At 38.9% G+C, this 20,445-nt stretch overlaps 1 protein-coding gene across 3 annotated transcripts in view; it reads left to right on the forward strand.

Moving 5' to 3' along the window:
* The window catches only part of LOC145977715 (Golgi-associated plant pathogenesis-related protein 1-like), a 179,974-nt gene that overhangs the window by 146,632 nt on the left and 12,897 nt on the right, over positions 1 to 20,445 (forward strand). For all 3 annotated transcript variants that reach the window (XM_083109954.1, XM_083109955.1, XM_083109956.1), the window contains exon 3: positions 9,065 to 9,209. In XM_083109954.1, coding sequence (XP_082966080.1) covers positions 9,065 to 9,209 — 145 coding nt within the window. The remainder of the gene's footprint in view (positions 1 to 9,064; positions 9,210 to 20,445) is intronic.

A 20,445-nucleotide genomic window follows, 5' to 3' on the forward strand; every position in this document is an offset into this window, starting at 1 on the left:
ATGAACATTACACCATGTGGTCTGGAATTCCGTAGATTTCTCATCTGACAAGCCGTTGACATTCAATTGTTTTGTTGAGAAGGAAACGCCAACATCATTCTCACAACGACTCCGCAGTCCGCATGTTATAGATGTTATGCGCCATGTAGGTGTCACTACTTTGCAAAAATACTTTAATAATGCTAGTGAGTAATTACACATTCTACTGATTCACTTAGGTGGGGAAATGCATTAGATTTTTCTTGACAGTTGAATCGGGCTCTACGACAGGAGAGACATCTGGCGACGGATGTTTGCAGATTCTTCTTCCACGCTAGACCTACATTTCAATGCATCCCATCTGAGACGCTTGTTTTTATGTAAAGTTACATGCTACGGCTTGTCTCAAGTTAACGGGTCTTTAGGGCAGAGCATGACGTCATGTCTTATTCTTGACATCATGATTACATGCTTTTGTACTCTTATGTCAATTTCTATGATCTAACTTTTGTCTTTCTGCCTTGTTAATGGATCTTTAAGGCAGAGCATGGCGTCGTGTCTTATTATTGACATAATGATTACATGCGTCTGTACAGTGGGATCCATGAGTATTACCGTGCAAATTGTCCATGACTATTTCCATTAATTTTTCTCTTAAATCCTGTGTGTTTTTTAGCGATGTATTTTTATGTATGCTGATGCAGAAGTTGTCAACAGCTTGTTTTGAGATTTCTTTTAATTCTTGAAGCTCTTGGGTCAAATAAAGTGCACGAACATGGTGATGGACAATTCGCATGGTAATACCACACACAAATGTATCAGCTTGTCTGTGGTAATACTCGTGGATTGCACTGTACTTTTACGTTCATTTCTGTGATCTGTACTTGCTTGGTGTGAATTCAGAAATTAATTTTTGTCTTTTTAAACATGCACTCCCGTCAGTGCTCGAAGTAGGGAGTATATAGAATATAGGTGTCTCATTTATATTGCCCGTGCCTGCACATAGTCTATGGGTTTCAGTTAACCATTTGTGCACACTAGAGTACTGCATTGGACCACTTTTGCTCGCTCAAACTCGATCGAACCTTCCACGCTCGAGCGTGATTCGCTCGAATATATAAAATATTAAATATAATTTCAATGGGGCAATAATCGTACAAATATATATGTAAAATTCGTGCTGGTAGTTTCATCTCATAATCATCTACTCATTTTCATATAGTGCTATGCATTGGTAAGATAGAATGAATTACATTTTTACATGGAGATGATGACTATGTTCACGTTAGTTTCAATTTCACTGCGTCTTCACTTCACGAAGCATATTTGAAGGCCAACTACCACAGACAAATTACGGTGTACGTGAACTACTGGGCTTCGAGTGTACCTAGGTATTACCGATCGTTTGAATGTTCGCGAGCGTTATTCGCTCGAGCGAAGAAACAGTCGATTCCGTAAGCCATCTAGCGTCATCCGTGCGAACTACTAGACGATCGAGCCAAAAAGCATCGATGCAGCACTCAAGTGCACACCCTTCTTCCACACTCTTAGTGCCTATGTTGTTATTTTTAAAACACGAACCAAGTATTGTACGAATTGTCCCGCACTATAATCTTCCAACATTCAAGTAGCGATTTAGTTCCCGGAGTCGCCATCTATGATTGGGCCTTCAGTGGAGGCCAGGAAGAACGGCATTCTAAAAAAGATCACAGATTTTTTTTCTGTGAACAGAGTCGAACACACATTTAACAGTAATGCCGTTGCGTAGCATAAGGAAAGCATGCCCAGATTCGAGACGTAACTCCTGTATCTCGTGCCAGGAACAATTGCATGATGATTCTTTCTGAAAAGTCAGCGCCCAATGGTGAAAACAACGGTAAGAGGAAGAAAAAAAATCACACGTCACGTTCCAAAGACATAGAAGCAAGACTGTAACGGTTTTGGAATAATGGAAGTGGAAAGCAACCCATTATCTTACACTGTCCTGTCACGCGTTTCTGGGTTCTGTTGCAGAGTCGGGTGGGCATGTAAGGTGCAACGGAGGGAGATACGTTTCTTATGTCTTATCTTTTGCTCCCTCCGTATCCCCCTCGTAGCGAAGTGTGTCACAGCCAAGAACGGATTCGTAAAAATGAATTCGGTTACATGCATGTGTGTGTGTAATTTTGTATTCTGTGTAACCAGGTTACATTCTCCCTTCTATCCACTGGCGTTCGCAGGAATTTTTTCCGGGGGGCTGTAATTGTAACGGTGGACAGTGCATAGCTGCTTTCTATGGGGCGGCATGCACAATAAGATACCTCGTAAGGTAGCTGAACCCAATATGGCCTATTTGCTGTTTCCAAGTAGCTACATAGTTAATTCAACAGATGACGCTAGTATGTCATTTAGACTGTCCGAATGACGTGATCCAACCTGTTGGCTGTACGTATAGTACAGTGGGATCCATGAGTATTACCGTGCAAATTGTCCATGACTATTTTCATTCATTTTTCTCTTGCATTCTATGTGTTTTAAGCGATGGATTTTTTATGTATGCTGGTGCAGAAGTTTGTCAACAGCTCGTTTTGAGTGTTCTTTTAATTCTCGAAGCTCTTATTGGGTCAAATAAAGTGCACGAACATGGTGATGGACAATTTGCGCGGTATTACTCATGGATCCCACTGTACAGTAACTTGAGGACAAAGAAGCGAAATAACTGGACCTCGTGATCTAATATTGCATATGGAAGTTATTACTTACTGCATCTTCCAAGTGATAGGTGTTTATAGCTCTAGTACACCCAACGGCGAAAGAAACAGTAGGCGAATTGTCCACCACCATTTTCACCCGGTCTGTATTATACAACGTCATAACAATAAATTAAAATAAATACGTCAATAAGCAGAGGGCAATACCTGTTTCGAACCAACATAGTTTCATTCCTTAAAACAACACACGATGTATAATAAGAAAGTAATGAAAATAGTGATGGACAATTTGCCTACATTATCTTTGCCGTTGACATATTATGATAGCTCATAATTTGTACTTTTACAACAATACTTAGTTTAGACTTTAATCTAAAGTACTGTTTATAACAAAGATAAAAATAACACCATGTAAGGCGGACTCAATATGGCCCACATAGGAATATATCGTGAAGGACATGAGCAAATGTGGCATTTGTTACTCTTATGTTCACGTAGAGTATGTGGAAGTCACTAAGGATGATGAAGGACCTCATTACCCCAGACTGTGATGTGTAATCCATGGTTTTCTGGTAACAAATTGTTACATGTCACTCCTTGTTTATTGGTTTGTAAACAATGTTATTTCTTTGTGCAAATCTCATATGCCATTATGTAAATAAAATGTAAGTATATCAATATACTTATCTACCTATGAAAAAAAACATTGTGGTACTTTCTTTACAATTTCTGTTGCATATATTGATGTGAAAGAACAAAATATATGACTAGGCCATATTGTGTATATATGTACCCAATATGGCCTAAACGTAACTTTTTAATAAAATCTTCCTTATGTCCATGTTATTATTTGGAATTGGCTCCAATTTTCAGTAAACGTCCAGAAATGTTCTCTCTTTTGAATCTTGCCACTAGATTTTACCTTTCTGACTTTGTACACCATTTGAAACAATCGCAAACCTTAGGTAAGCCATATTGGGCTCAGGTACCTTATATTAAAAATTTTCCACTCTCAAAAATGGCAATCGGGGGTTATTTTGAGTTGAGTTTGTATCTATCACTCTGGTCTTACCCGAGTTCTTCATTTCCTCAAAATTTCGAACGGGGCTGTAGCCCCTTCAGCCCCTTTCAACGTACGCCAGTGCTTCTTTCTAGTGCATATTCTCTCTCTGTGTGTAGCGTGTCAAGTATAAGAATAATGGATGAGAGAATTTCGTACTTTTCAACGCAAATTGCAAGCAGTGGGGCAGGGAAGGACGCTCCCTTACCCCCCCCCCCCCAACTTTCATACACGAAACGCTAGATAAACAGAAGCCTAAACACGTATTTTTTAAAATGATATTTAGGAGCATGTTAAACGTGATTGTCCCCCCCCCTTTTTCCAGCTTCGCACTATATTTTTTTGAGACATCGATATTGTTTTGAAAATCTTGCTGGTTTTTAAGGTTGCCACAGAAATTATTGCCGTGTTCTGATGTTATTAATGAGTATTGCAGTTCCACTTGTTACGAAGATAATGAATTAAATTGAATAATTTGAAGAGTAGACGTCAGTAAAACTTCGGAAAGCTTACAAACAATTGTGCATCGACAAGATAAGCGTTTCAAACCGTTTGGCCATTATGTTGATTAATTGTATCGTTATTTATTTATTTATTTATTTATTTATTGATAGAGCTCAACAGGCCGAGCCCAATTATGGTGCTCTAATTACATAATATTATTACAATAAATTCAGCGTTCCAGTAATACTATTTTTTAAATTGTATAAACTCATTGCAAAAATATCGATTGTGTTATTTACACATGAAATTGTGTTGAAAGAGTTGCACGCTCTCCACACCGGAGAGGCAGAAAGAATTGATGTTTTCGCTCTCTGGCAATGGAAGATTTTGTGCTTGGGACGAGTTTTGGAAATGGGAACATTAAATGATACGGCTGATAATAAGTTGGAATCGTCTATTATACCGTTAATTACTTTATACAGAAATAGCAGGTCATTTACTTGTCGTCGGAGTGCTAGTTTGTTGAAGTTGGTCTCTGAGACTAGATTATCGTATGAATCGAATGCTGGATATTCTCCACAGGCTTTGAATTTGAGATATCTAAGAAACTTGGACTGAATACGTTCTAGTCTATGAATTAAATTTATTTGAGTGGGATTCCAGATTACTGACGCATATTCTAGTTTTGACCGTACGAGGGAATAGTAAAGTATTTTCACTGGTTCTATTTTCGTGAAGTCGTGGCTTGATCGGATTATAAAACCTAAGTTTCTGAAAGCGTCGTTAGTAACAGTTTCAATATGCTTATTAAATTTGAGCTTGGTGTCGAAGGTCACTCCGAGATCTTTAATTTCATTTTTGCGCGTGATTTGTACATTTTTAATACGGTATGGAAACACACAAGATGCTTTGCGTTTTGTGTAAGTGACTACGCTGCATTTTGTTGGGTTAAGATCCAACTTGTTACTTTCACACCAAGAGATCACTCTGTCTACATCTTCCTGCAGTTTTAAACAGTCTTCAGAGGTAGTTATTTCGTAGAAAAGCTTAAGATCGTCGGCGAAAAGCAACTTTTGAGAATTTTGTATGCAATTGGGTAAGTCGTTGATAAGTAATAAAAACAAAAGCGGTCCAAGATTGGACCCTTGGGGAACACCAGAATATGGTGTGAAGGGGCGACTTTTGATTTTCCTGTATATTACAGTTTGCGTTCGATCGGCTAAATATGAAGCAAAGAAATTTAAAGTATTAAGTGAAATATTGAATGAAGCAATTTTCTGTAGTAATATATCATGATCAATTTTGTCAAATGCCTTAGTAAAATCGGTGTATATTGCATCGACTTGTCCTGTGTTATCTAGTACATTGCATGCGTAATGGGTAAAGTTAGCTAAGTTTGTTACGGTAGACCTCTTTGGAGTAAATCCATGCTGATAAGGAGAGATAACTGGATTGACGTGTGCTAACATCCTCTTGTAAATAATTTGTTCAAATATTTTAGCAAGACTAGAAAGGATTGCTATCGGTCTATAATTTTCTAAGCTTGATCTGTGGTGAGACTTGGGGATAGGACAGACGGACGATGTTTTCCATCTTGAAGGAAAAGTATTGGTATCGAGAGAAAGGTTAAAAATTTGCAGCAAGGGATATTTTAAAATATCGCAACATCCTTTAACTATATATGGTGGTATGTTGTCAGGGCCGGTCGTTGATTTGGATTTCAAATTCTTGATGGCAGCTTCTACTTCGCTTACGCGGATGTTGCGCAAAGTGAAAATATCAAGTTGTTCGTTAGCAATTTTTATTTTCAGATTATTTACGTCATATTTAGCTCTTTCGGCTGCGTACACAGAATGAAAGTAAATTGCAAAGGCATCCGCGATGTCATTTTCGTCTGTTAATATGTCTGCGCCGACTTTAATAGCCTCGCAGTTTTGATGGGACTTTTTACTTTTGATATAGGACCAGAATCGAGAAGGGTCCACACTTATCTGGTCTTCAGACTGTTTTATGTAATTAGTGTAAGCTACAGTTATGTCTTTCTTAACCTGTGCGCGAAGCTGAAGAAATTTTTCTCGATGATATTCTTTGTTTGTAATACTTTTCTTCCATTTTAACCTATGGTAAGCTTTAACTTTAATTCTTTTCACTATAGCAGGCGTAAACCAGCAAGGATATGCTGAGTTCTGTAGTTTTTTAAGGGGAATGCATTGATCAAATATGCCATAAATTAATCTGTAGAAAATATCGGCAGCTTCATTTACGTTAACGGCGCTATTTACTGGCGTCCAATCCGTTTCTGAAACTAAACTGAAGAGTTTTGAGTAGTCTGCTTTCTTAAAGTTGTATGTGGAAATGTTTTGGTTTGACTTTTTATTTGATTTTACGGAAAGGCATTGGATCTCAGTTATTATTGAGGGGTGATGTGTGTCTTCCGGTAGGAGAGGGTGCAACTCTCTGCTTACATCTACATTACTAACATTCGTTAATATAAGGTCAAGTAACCTATTGTTTACATTTTGAATATTGTTTACGTTTCTGAGAGCATGGTAAGACATAAAAAGTTGTAGATCTTGACACACTGGCGTAAGACTTAATAAATCAGCGTTTACACTTGTAATTTCGGGTAAATTAAAGTCACCACAGAATAGTATTTTATCACCTGGCTTAGTATGGGTTTCAACAAAGTCGTAAAATGCGTCATATAATGCCTTAGTTGATTTGGGGGGGAAGTACACAACACCAATATAGAGAGGAAATTTCTTGTTAAGCAGTACTTTAACTAAGATGGAGTCAGGCTGTTGCATCGGTTCACCCACCAAAAAGGACGAATGGTCGTTTCTTACAGCCACAAGTGCACCACCTCCACTCACTTTGCCACTAAGGTCACGGCTTCGATCACATCTGTATACAGTGTACCGGGAATCAAAGTATTCGGAACTCAGGTGAGACGACGTTAGCCACGTTTCATTAACACACACTACGTCCAGATTGCGACTCAGTACGTTCTCATGAAAAGGCCTACTCTTGTTTCTCAAACTGCGAACATTTTGATAATAGAACGTCAAATAGTTATGAGCATTACTTGGTTGGGAATGTGTAGAGATGACGTCACTTTCTAATCTTACCTCACTACGTAGCTGCACGACGTCTTCCTTCTCCGGATTCCACAGATCCTACCTGCTTTCCTGGTTCCTGGCAGTCGGGGTCCTTTGGGAACGCCTCGGGTGTTGGTGACCGTTTACATTTCTGGGAGGGGGAGGCTTCGATGTGCTGCTCGTTGTCTCCGTCGCGGGCTTCGAATTTCCGTTCCGCACGGATGATTTTGTTTTGGGGTGGTTGGTCACCTCGCTGTAGGATTTTCTATTTCTGTAGCCTGGTTCTTGAGGGGGTCGGGAGGAGGAGACGGGGAGTTCAGCGCCGGCCGGGGCCTTCGACGTCGACGGTTCCTTAGGCGATCGAAGGGTGTGGGTGGATGGATGATCGGAGCGTAGAGGTTCCTTCACTCCACTCGAAGAAAAAGGCACTTCGCTACACTCCACAGTAGGTGAAGCATTTGGATTCACTTCCGTGTTTTGGTGCACCTCTTCCGTGGTCACAGGCGGCAGTCCGTTAGCATCCAGATCGCTCAACGTATATATTTTACCCTCGATGTAAAGTTTGTCGTACCTCATTGTTGCATGGAGATTGTTTTCTCTGGCTTCTTCCATGTATTTCCACAACTCGCTGCGGATATCGCGAACACGTCTCGAGTAGTCGCCGGAGACGCGGATACCAGTTCCACGAAAGAAGCGCGCACGAGCAAGAACGGTCTCTTTTAATTTGTAATTTGAAAACTTTACAATGATGGGTCTGTTGTGTCCCGATCCCAGTCTGTGCGCCCTCGCTATGTCGTAGTCAGACGTGTCGATATCCAGAATGTTCCACAAAGCGTCTCTCACGAGCCGTTCAGAACAGTCCCAAGATTCTCCGGACGTTTCACTAAAACCGCGGAAAATTAAATTGTCCCTTCTTGACCGGTTTTCCAAGTCATCCAATTTAAGTTCGCAGAACTGTAGTTTAGTTTTCAACTCCGCATTTTCGTTTTTGAGGCAATTTATTTCTGTTATTAGCCGCTTAATATCGCTCTGGGCCATTGCTGTTGTTTCAGTCACCTTGTCTAGCTTGTTGTCAATAGAATCCAATTTCGTCGCAATGTCCTCCATTGTATAAGGTCCAGGATTTTGCTCGACACCAGAGATAATCAAGGCAATCGCAACGACAATGCCCACGAAAAACATGCTGGTTGCATTTGAGCTATTCCGCACGTTCATCACTAACACCAACCACTTCTTAGCTCCTGCATTCCTCAATCCTATGGCACAACGCCACTGCACAAGAGAATTCCCCATCTTGTCACGCTTCACTGCACTTCGGAGCTCGCTGACACACGTCTTCCTTCCTTAACGCTGACTGATATATGTGTGCAATAAATGGATACACTGAATTTTTCCCTACTTCTGTTTCATTTTACCAGCTTTCCGAATAACCCTCGTATATACATGATATTCCCCCTTGGTTGGTATCCTTATATCCACTTTGTATTCAAGATTTTTCAACTAAGTAAACAAACAAAAGGTAACTAAAGTAAAATAACAACTTCGGTTTAAAAAATGTTTTTTTCAGGCTCAATACAACAAATGTGCACAAATCCTCACCCTTTACAAATTCTGACTAAATTTGGCCCCTTAATTTAGAATTAACACATGCTTTAGTTGAAGTTTTCAACTTCATTAAAGACTACCATTTTATCATGGTTTGATTAATCAAGTAAGTCATTGTTTGCTGTGCATCTTGTACTCTGCAAAACGTCAGGCAGTGTATCTAACTGTGTGTTCATTTTCTGTCGCAGGAACCGAAATTCGAGACAGTAACCAAAGAGACTGTGGAAACATTCCAAGGAGGAAAAACCCAGAGGAAGGTGGTCGAGAAGAAGACCGATGTCTTAGACAGACTCCCGGCAGAATTCCGGAAATCACTTACTGGGGAAGTTAACGGTAAGAAATAAATTACTTTTTCAGACGGATCTAGTAAGATATGAAATGAGTTTTCAACACACTTGTATTTTCTAAGTCCACTTTATGCTTAGACCTGGACCGGATCTACAATTTAGAGTGGAATACGAGACACTATGGAATGTTCCTTCACCGGTGACTATCCCGGGACCCTTTGATGACAAGGCGACAAGGTTACCACAACGTCATCGGGGAGGCCCATGATACAAACATGGAGTCTAGTTCAAGTTATTTCTTGTACAGTGGGATCCATGAGTATTACCGTGCAAATTGTCCATCACCATGTTCGTGCACTTTATTTGACCCAATAAGAGCTTCAGGAATTAAAAGAAAACTCAAAACAAGCTGTTGACAACTTCTGCACCAGCATACATAAAAATGCATCTCTTAAAAACACATAGGATGTAAGAAAAAAATTAATAAAAATAGTCATGGACAATTTGCAGGGTAATACTCATGGATCCCACTGTACGTGCAAGAGAGTTCCTTTTGTTTCTTAATTTAGTGTGTGAACATCATTTAATCTCATCATCGCGATCAATCGAGTGAGACAAAAAAGCGACATAGCCTAAAATTTAAAAAATGGAATACAAAATGTATAACAAAACTTAGTCATAGTGTAAATCGTGATGTACTCCTCAATGTACACCGAGAGGTAGTTCTACACGTACCCTCCCGCTCCTCCCCCATCCTTGACAATCGCAAACATAAAGTGGGTTAAAATATGGTTCGGGTGAAAAATTCCGAATCCATCATTCTGATGAAGAATCCCGAAGTCCGACTTTCGGGAATGGAAAACCTCGGGCTCGATGTTCGGGAGCGAACAATCCCGGATTCGACGTTCGGGGTGAAAAATCTCGGGTACGGCGCGTCGGGGTGAAGAATCTCGTGTTCGACAACAGGGGTGAGAAATCCAATGTTAGACGTCAGGGGTGAAAAATTCTGGGTTAGACGTCCGGGTGAAGAATTCCTGGTTAGACTTTCGGGGTGAAAAATCCCGGGTTTGGCGTCGGGGTGAAGAATCTCTGCTTCGACGTCAGGGGTGAGAAATCCAGGGTTAGACGTTCGGGTGAAGAATCCCCTGTTCGACGTTCGGGGTGAAGAATCCCCTGTTCGACGTTCAGGATGAAGAATCACCTGTTCGACGTTCGAGGTGAAAAATATCGGGCCCGACGTTCGGGGTGAAAATCATAAGTTCGACGTTCTTGGATGAACTAGTGAAGAATGTAGGGTTAGACGTCACAGGTGAAGTATGAAGGGTTCGACATTCGGCTGAAAATTCCAGAGTTTGACGACTGGATGAAAAATACCTTGTCGGGTTGAAGAATCCCGGGATGGACGTTTGAGGTGAAAAATATCCTCTTCGACTTTCGTCGGTGAAAAATCGGAGATACAGGAAAAGGATGCTAGATTCGAGTTCAATGGACTTAGATAATACGTATTAAGTTTCCTTAATTCAAATCGACCATATGATAGTTCGGGCCCTGTATTTTAGTCACAAACAAATCACCGTGGTTCATGAGCTAATAACGGGTTGTTTTATTACAATACACCCCCTCACTGCCTTTTAGAAGATGCTTTAATGAACAGCGGGCGATTGGCCTGATAGGCACACAAGATAGGCCATGATCTCACGGAATAAATCATCCTCTTGACGGGAGCGACCTTGTTCCACATATTTACGCAGCGAAAAAATAATGGTCACGTTAACTCGCAATTAGTAATCTGACCACCTCACATCAGAAACTGACCTCGGTGAATCAAAGGCGGACGGTGTCGTGTGATGTCGCTTTCGGTATCGCAGCCATGTCACACTAAAAATGAGGTTTGGGTATGTTGTTTAGGTTTCTAAATACCTAAGCAACTGCTTGATGTTTATTTCTTCAATAAGATGGACCTGTAACTAGAGATGGTACCGAAATAAAACTCGAATTGCCTCGTTCTCGACAATTCTCAAAAGTTAGTCAAAGTATAAGCCCACTGTATGCTTGGAGAATCTACTCGGTACTGGACCTGCAGTTTAGAGTGTGATCCGAACCACTGTACAACGTATCTCTACCGGTGATGGAACCCGGGACCCTATGTTTGCAAGGCGACAGTGCTGCCACTGCGGGGAGGCTCGGAGACTTGAAAATATTAGGCAGGATAATATTTTTTTAAAAAAATATTTATCAAAACAAACTAAAAACATGTAATCATGCGGGATACCCGAGTTCGAATCCCGGCGTGGGTAATATCAGATGGACATTCTTTCTGCCCTTGGAGAAGAAGCAATGGGGTCCCCCAGCCTCTCAACAATGGGTATCTGGGGGTAAAGAGCGTGGCCCACCAGCTTCGTATCAATGCGGGGGGGCAATCTTGGTGGATAAAGGCGGTCGGAGCGGGGTGCTGATCACATCACCTACAAGATGTCCGAGATCGAGAACGTGTGGGGTCCTAAACCCACAACCCCTAAATGCGCCTTCATGGCATGGTGCCATATGCACGAGGAACTTTACCTTTTTACCTTTACCAGAGTTACTTCACTCGGAAAGTAACTCGGTTTTAGTTTTGTTTAAGACCACTTTATGAAGAGAACACAGTTTTAGTTTTCTTTCAAATTATTCAAACTAGTTACTGCTCTCGATAATACACTCCTCACAAAAAGTTTGGAATATTGCTATATTACAAGGTGTCTATCAGTCAAGAATGTCAAGAAAGCCAAGAAATCAACAGGTAGGTCAAGAAAGTCAATTAAAAGTCGGAAAATTATGCTTGTGGCCAAGAACTTACATTGTTATATATCTGCACTGGGATTTGATAAAATTTAATATTTGGAAATCTAAAATTATATTGAGTTGTGGTTAAGATTTTTTCGCTTTGTTTCTTAAAAATTACATTCTTATATGCATGAAGTTTTGTAAAAATATTAAAGTAATGTGGCCATTCCCCATCCAGGATGAAGTCTGAAGCATTAATTTTTACATGCATTAACAGTTAAAGCAAGTCTAAATCTCTTGTTAAAGTACAGCTTCAGTTTGCATCTTAACTGGTCTAATGGTAGGGGTTTTTCATTGAATAAAAATATATTTTTTTCCCAACTACTAAGTATGAGCGATTAAATAAATGTTAAGAAAAAGGGGAAAGAAGTCAAAAGAAGGAAAGAAAGATCATGAAGAAGTCAAGAATTTTGGATTTGTTATTTTGGTAGGCACAACAAGTTTGGAATCTTATCATATTAGGCAATAATTTAATGAAAACAATTTCTAAACTCATGTTTTAAGTGTGAAAATATAGAGGTAAAAATCGAAATAATCCAAAAATTTCTTCCATACGGACTCTTTACTCGACAAGAATATCTCTGTTACAGTTACAAAAAGTAGCTGGCACAGTAGGGTACAGAAGTATTGTCCGGCAAATCGTTCTCGACTATTTTCATTAATTTTTCTCTTGCATCCTACGTGTTTTTAAGAGATGAATTTTTACGTATGCTAGTGCAGGAGTTGTCAGAAAGTTGTTTGGCGTTTTGTTTCAATTCATGAAGCTCTCATTGCGTAAAACAAAGAGAATAAACATGGGGGTGTGGACAATTTGGTTGGTAAAATTTATGCATCCCACAGTACTCAACTTAAGTAAGTTAGTTACTTCAAAACACTGATATAAGTGTCGTTAAACGTTGACCAAGAGATTTGTGAATACAAAAGTGGAAAATAGCTGGAGAACGAGAAAACTGCCTTTGTAAGTATTGCGCATGCGGAGTAGTGTTAGCAAAAATGACGGCAAGTAATGTCTGTGTATAATTAAATTCCTTGTGAAGGAGAACCTGAAGCTAGCTGAAATTTTTAGAAGATTTCAAGCACAGTATGGGGAACAAGCGATGCTACGAGCAAGAGAGTAGGAATAATGAAAACTCAACAGTTTGGTGAAGAATGCTAGTTGCTGACGAATGAATTGCATGCACACATTTGTCCGACTGGACATGCAAGGTGTTCTATATGTGGATTTTTTTTGTGGGAAAAGTGTCATGATTAATACCTAATATTCCTGCACATTGATAAAGGGTGCTGTACGTAATGTCACTCGCAAGAAAAGACCGGGGATGTCTGGAAATGTCATTCTTCACCATGACAATGCACAGCCCCACATGGTCAATTTGACAGTAACAAATCTCCGAAAGGGTTTTGCTCCATGTTTTTACACTCCACAGTGATTTTGAAATTAAAAACAGATGAAGCACTGACAAAAGATGTCCTGTAGCGTCTACGACAGCAGTCAACTTCCTTCTACGCCAAAGAACTCAGGAAACTTGACACAATCATGGCAGCGGTGCCTGGATGCTCAGGGGGATTCCTTTGAGAAACTCATAGTTAGGTGCTTATACGACTTTCCAATTTTTTTTTTCCAATAAAATTCTCTGTCAATCTTGAAGAAGAACCTTTTGGGTACAAAGTTACCCCTGCACAGCGTATCACATTGCCATCACAAGAAACACGATTTCCTTCGCCATCCTTCTCTTCGGAACACAATAACGTCTTTTGAATATCCTGAGAATGGAAAGAACGTGACCCGGACACCCAATGAACAGGCAAGCGTGTAGAACAAGATTCCTATACATCAAATCCTGTTTCGTCCGGAAATCCCTTGTGTCAGGTAAATAATTGTTTCAGGCCTACCATTGTGTACACTGCGCGTAGTACTTATCTTCGATTCCCAGCGAGAGGGCTACTTAGGCGACATCTGCACAATGGACTATGAATTATAGCGTCTGTAATCTCCGCAACTCATTGAATAATTTAGTGTGGCTTGCTTGTCGGGTCACTTCGGTAATCTAGTTCCCAATCAACAACAAGGTTTGTTTAATGATTTTTTCACCAGCAAATGATGGAAAGCTACATGCGTGCAACAAACTAAACAGAAAAAGAAGTAAGGGAATGTTGATTCTTTCACCAATCTACATTCACATCGCATCATTGTTGTTAATGGCAGCTAGTTATTTTGGCGCCCAAGCCTGGACTGGGGTTTGGCATACCCCCAGCACCGACATTTCATGTGCGTCCTTCGATATTTTCTCATTAAAAATAATATATGTTACATTTAAAGAATCGTAGTTTGCATTTCTGATTTTTTAATTCTTTTTTTAAAAAAAAAAAAGTTTAGCACATTCAAGAATATTTCCGTTCATGGGCGTCGACTTGGGAAAGGGGGGGAAAGGCACTTTCTGCCCCCCAAAAATTCACGTAGGAGGACACATTTTATGTATATTTACATATATAAAGTATTGTTTATGCCGATCTTGCCCCTCCCCCATGTATTTTAAGTTGACGCCTCTGTTTCAGTTATGTCATAGTTTCTGAAGAACATCTTTTAAAACGTAGTACTATTAATACTAATTTCGAAAACACAAAATTCTAGCACTGTTTTATCAGAATAGACCTCTGCCAAGTGTGAATTTCTCCCCCCTCCCCACCAACAATCTTGGCCTCAAAAATTCCTCATCAAAAATTTTCGGGGGGGAGAGTTTTTGTTATAACAAACAAAAGAGAAGCAATTATTTTTAATTTCAAATATACTTTACTAAGAATAATATCGAAAACACACACAAATTAGTGTAGTTGTGAATATTGAATGCATTCTCTCTCAAGAGATCATTAACAAATCTACATCATTACGCACATTAAAAGTAAAACAAGAATGCAAGAAAATAATAACTATGAAATCTATTTGATTTATCATTAAGCACAAACTAAACAAAAAGTCACACATAATAAACTTGAACTATTTCATAATTTATTAACATCTTTAACCGGTTAGTAAAGGAATTAATTAGCTGCTTAGTAATATCTGATATGTATAAAGTAACAAATTAATTTCCTTTATGTACATTTAATAATAATAGTAATAATAATATATTTTTAATTGAGTAATTTATTTTTACTTTAATAACATTACAAATATGTATTGTATAATTTACACATATGTTTGTGGGGGGGGGGGGGGTTGTAGATGAAGAACTTTCTCCCCCAACCAGTTTTCAATGATTTCGCACCCTAGGCTTCAGCCCCCTAGCCTCGAGGCATGGTTTCTGGTTCTTGTTTTCGCAAATTAACTTAATGTCGATTTCCAATTCGTTCCGCCCAATATCCAGTACCAGTGGCGTGCCTCGGTTGAAATTGGGTTTATAACCCCTTTCGCTCATAGCTCATTATTAATGTCAAATACATGAAAAGGAGGTAAAATACAGAACAAACTTGTCTCTGGAAATGGTCACTTAAGTAGATAAATAAGATATTCCCAGATTTCGATGTGAACGAGCCACGTAGCACTTTTTCATAGAACTTGATAGCAATTGGATCGCATCCAGCCTCCGACTACCAAACTATTAATTGAATAGGTGGTATTTGTACAGTTTGGAGAAAATGTCATTGTTACAACAGCAGGGAAGGCGCGACGGGTGGGCGAGGGTGGGAAAGCGCCCACCCGATTGCCCACCCAAACAAATTCAAGACGTAATTGTTTAGGAAAATATGAATGCTTCAATAAGAGAAAGTAATTTATTGTCTTGACTCCGTGCACATTTTTCTTATGAATATTATTCCCAAATTATCCTCCAAAATGTTTCATTCATTCACTGTTTTTGGATTTACATTACTAAGTAAGAAAATGAAAATCGTTAGAAAATATGTTCATGAATAATACCTGTCAAATTTATCTTTTATTTAAAACTTGAAACATGATCTAATTAATACTTCTATGGCTAGAAATAATGCAATATCTGGCTACAGCCAAAGTGCGCGTTTTCTGAGGTGAAGAGTACAAAATCATACAGAATGGAACAAACATCTTCAAACAACCAAACGCGTAAATAAGAACACGTTACTTTCATATGGCATGAAAAATAACTTCGAGGCTTCCTTATCCTAGCGTTTTAGGTAGTGAGTGTTTTACTTCGATAGTATGATAATAATCAGAGGGTGGCAACTTCATATAAACATTTGGGGGGAGGGGGGGCAAGATTGAGAACAATTTTTTTGTGTATATATAAAATGTACATAGCCTACTTCTTGAGGAATTTGAAGGGCAGAAAGTGTTTTCCCCCCTAAAGTCAACGTCTATGGTGATGTGATAATTGTAAATAAATTAAACTTTTTCCAATAGTGTCAAAGCGCTATGAACAAGAAAAGAATTGCTACGTAACTATCATGATGATATGGGATTAATTTTTTGGTCTAAATTAGTTTCCACAATATAGTATGTAAAAGTCTCTTGTTTTCCCAAGCGCTAAGCATATTTCTATTGATCCTTATCGAGCATGTCTTTTGGCCACATGAAGATTTACTTCAGGAAGTGGTCGCTTCTGTAATGGCATCGATTTTTCAATATTCATTTTGAGCATATTCATTTATTTTTACCATTTTTCAGTGATATCCTGTGTGAAAATTATCGTTTTTCTGCTGGAAATGTTTAATGTACAATGAAAAAAAATGTGCGTTCCATGTGTGTTTTAAAACTTTCACATTGAGGCATTAATTAAATGCAAACATTCATACGCACTTAACAGTTTGGAAAACTCCTGTGAGCTAAGTACAAAAGATCATTCAGGAGTCAACACTCTTTCCAGTTAAAAACTACCAATATTATAACTAGATATTCAAGCTCATTCATTTGAATTATGGACAAAACATATCTTCACTGTTGTTGATGTTTACATACCTTCTTCCGCCATCCTTAAATGCATATATAATGTACACATAGCATGTGTCTTGTATCGAAAGAAGAAACAAGATATTTCGTTTTGTAAAGGACGTTAATAGTGGTGGCAAATAAAAGAGGTAGTTGAAACTTTCGCAACTGTAAAAGTCGAATTTAGTATAACTTGCTTTCCGAATCTAAAACGCTAAAATTACATGTGAGTTTCTTGAGGTTTTTTTTTAAGAAATGGGGACTGAATCTGTAGTTTAAAGTTGAATCAGAACCAATATGTGCCTCCACCAGTTATGCTAAAATTACGTTTCAAATATTTTTGCTACTAGGCGGCTTCCCTCCGTGTAGCGCGAAGCCTTGACCTTCTCCTAGAGACGGCGCTGGTTTCACATTTATAAACTTCTTGTAACCTAATAACTTTCGCTGCCTTTTGCATTTGTAAATAATTTCTTCCACAAGTTTCATAACTTTCGCATAAATTAAACAGTACAACCACAGATAAGTTAATAAATTAACTTAACTGAGGTACAACCCTGCTGTTATTTGTGTGTTCACCAAATGAAGTAGCAGGCTATGTGGAACATTTCTTCTTAACTTGAAGGGATAAGACAATATATCCACTACACAAAGCGAAGAACAGAGTGAGTAGTTCAAAGCATGGCCAGTCAGATACAATGAAAGAAAAGGGGACCTACATGAGAGAGAAGTAGGGAGATTATGTGAAGCAAGACTGACACAGGATAGGCAGAAGAAAGAACAGAGAGGAGAAAACCTTGAGCAACAACAGTTGTTTGAGGAGTCGAGACAGGATCATTGCCTAAACATCTTCTGTAATAATTTGTAATAGCTATAGTGAAAAATTCATCTTCATTACATCTAACATCCCAACTTCGTTTTTAAATGGCGGCTTCTGATTAAGGATGAGCCCCCCCCCCCCCCCTTGGAAATAAAATCCTGGCTACGGGCCTGGACCAAGACCTGCCAAGTTAGTGTGTAGAGAGAATTCAGATGAGAAATTTGATTAGAAGAATTTATGAAAATATTATACGCACGCGCATGTGTGTGTGAGAAATAGATAGAGAAGGGGGAACACAAGCAGAGGATAAATAAGAAAATGTACACCAGCAAAAAGAAATGGGAAAAGAAATACAAACGAAGTTAGGGGAGAAGGGGGTAGAAGGAGAGAGAGAGAATGCATGTTAGTGAAAATCAACTATGCTTTGCATCTGCCCACCCAAATTTATCAATATATGAATCCTGCCCACCCGGTCAAAAATTTTCTGGCACCGCCCCTGTACAACAGTGTCATTATAACACGCCCTAAAATTCATAGGCTATGCAGGCAAGACAGGCAATGGATGGTAAAATACAAAATGTAATTCACCATGCATGTTATTTCTCTCTTCATAAACTTTTGTCTTCTCTTTTAATATCTAAGAAACTAAAAGTTAAAATATACAAAACCGTAATTTTGCCTGTAGTATTATATGGATGTGAAACTTGGTCCCTTACATTGAAAGAGGAACATAAATTGAGAGTATTTGAAAATAAGATTCTTAGGAAAATCTTTGGACCTAAAAGGGATGAGGAGACAGGTGAGTGGAGAAGGTTACATAATTTAGAACTACATAATTTGCATTCATGTCCAGATATTATTAGAATGATTAAATCAAGAAGACTTAGGTGGGCAGGTCAGGTGGCACGAATGGGAGAGGAAAGAGGAGTTTACAGGATTCTTGTTGGGAAACCTGATGGTAAGAGACCTGTAGGAAGGCCGAGACGAAGATGGAGGGACAACGTTGAGATGGACCTAAAGGAAATCGGTAAGGATGGAAAAGAGTAGGCTATATAGATCTTGCTCAAGATAGGGACAGATGGAACGCCTGTGTTGCTGCAGCCATGAACCTTCGGGTTTAAGAAGGCTAGAGAGTTAGTTAGTTAATTCACCATGCAAATTTATTTTTCAAGATAGAAGTAAGGTGTAGGAATTTTAGCGTGTTAATCAATAAGTCCCTAACAACAGCAAAATACTCCTGATTCTACAGGAGTAGAGTTTACAGCGTGTATATATATATATATATATATATATATATATATATATATATATATATATATATATATATATATATTTGTATTTTTTCGTAAAGTAAAATCGTAGCAATGATATTCTCCACCATGTAAATTGAGAAAGCACACATTAAATATAGTATGAAATATTGATTTTTATTATAGGAGATGTTAATGATCGTAACTGCTCGCACATGATGAACTTTGTAGAATTCCATTATCAAAAATGGACGACTGAATGTAAAGCTGTCCCTTATGTGCCATTGAGACACATAGGAGAGGTCTATTCTCGATCTCGGCCAAAATGGATTATGGTATGACGCGCCACACTCAGACGGCCTTTACCCGTAAAGCTGTGTGTGCTCCCGAAATACCTTCATATCAACCTTAGATCAATCACCCTAGGTATCGAACCTTAGAACCAGTCAATGAATAGCAGCACACTGGTTTTATTCGTGACCTCAACTTTCTACCAATTTCCTACCATAAGGCTCAAGTAACGCTCAGGTCACACTCCGCTCACGGTCCGGTCTAATATTGTTGAATAGTTCTTAAAATAGAAGCATTCACACCTAGCGGCCCGGTCATGGTTCGTTCCGATCACGCTCCGTTCACGATCAACTAACTAACTTTCTCTCTAGCCTTCTTGAACACGAAGGTTCATGGCTGCAGCAACACAGGCCTTCCATCTGTCCCTATCCTGAGCAAGATCTATATAACTCTTTTCCATCCCTACCAATTTCCTTTAGGTCCATCTCAACGTTATCCCTCCATCTTCGTTTTGGTCTTCTTACTGGTCTCTTACCATCAGGTTTCCAAACAAGAATCCTGTAAAATCTTCTTTCCTCTCCCATTCGTGCCACATGGCCTGCCCACCTAAGTCTTCTTGATTTAAGCATTCTTATAATATCTGGACAAGAATTCAAATTATTCAGTTCTAAATTATGTAACCTTCTCCACTCACCTGTCTCCTCATCCCTTTTAGGTCCAAATATTTTCCTAAGGATCTTATTTTGAAATACTCTCAATTTATGTCCCTCTTTCAATGAAGGGACCAAGTTTCGCATCCATATAATATTACAGGCAAAATTACTGTTTTGTATATTTTAACTTTGATTTTCTTAGATATTAAACGAGAAGACAAAAGTAACATGCATTTCCTGAATTAAGCCTGCTTTTTATTTCCTCTTTAATATCATTTTCATTTGTTAGTATTAGGGGTGTGCGGGATCCTGCGGGGTCCCGAAAAGTCGGGACTGGGATCAGGAAAAAAATTTCCCGTCCCGATCCCGACTCTTCGGGATCCCGAGCAGTCGGGAAATACCGAATGGTAATTTTAAAATGTCGTTAATTCTCGACGTTTTCTACATTGTAAATGACTGGAACTTATCGGAAATTGTTAGTTTTTGTACCAGAAATGCAAAAACAATCACTAAACTTACGTTTAGTTTATGTTTTATAATAAAATAAA

This window comes from Lepisma saccharinum, chromosome 23 (assembly GCF_977018435.1).
Source record: "Lepisma saccharinum chromosome 23, izLepSacc3.1, whole genome shotgun sequence".
NCBI lineage: Eukaryota > Metazoa > Arthropoda > Insecta > Zygentoma > Lepismatidae > Lepisma > Lepisma saccharinum.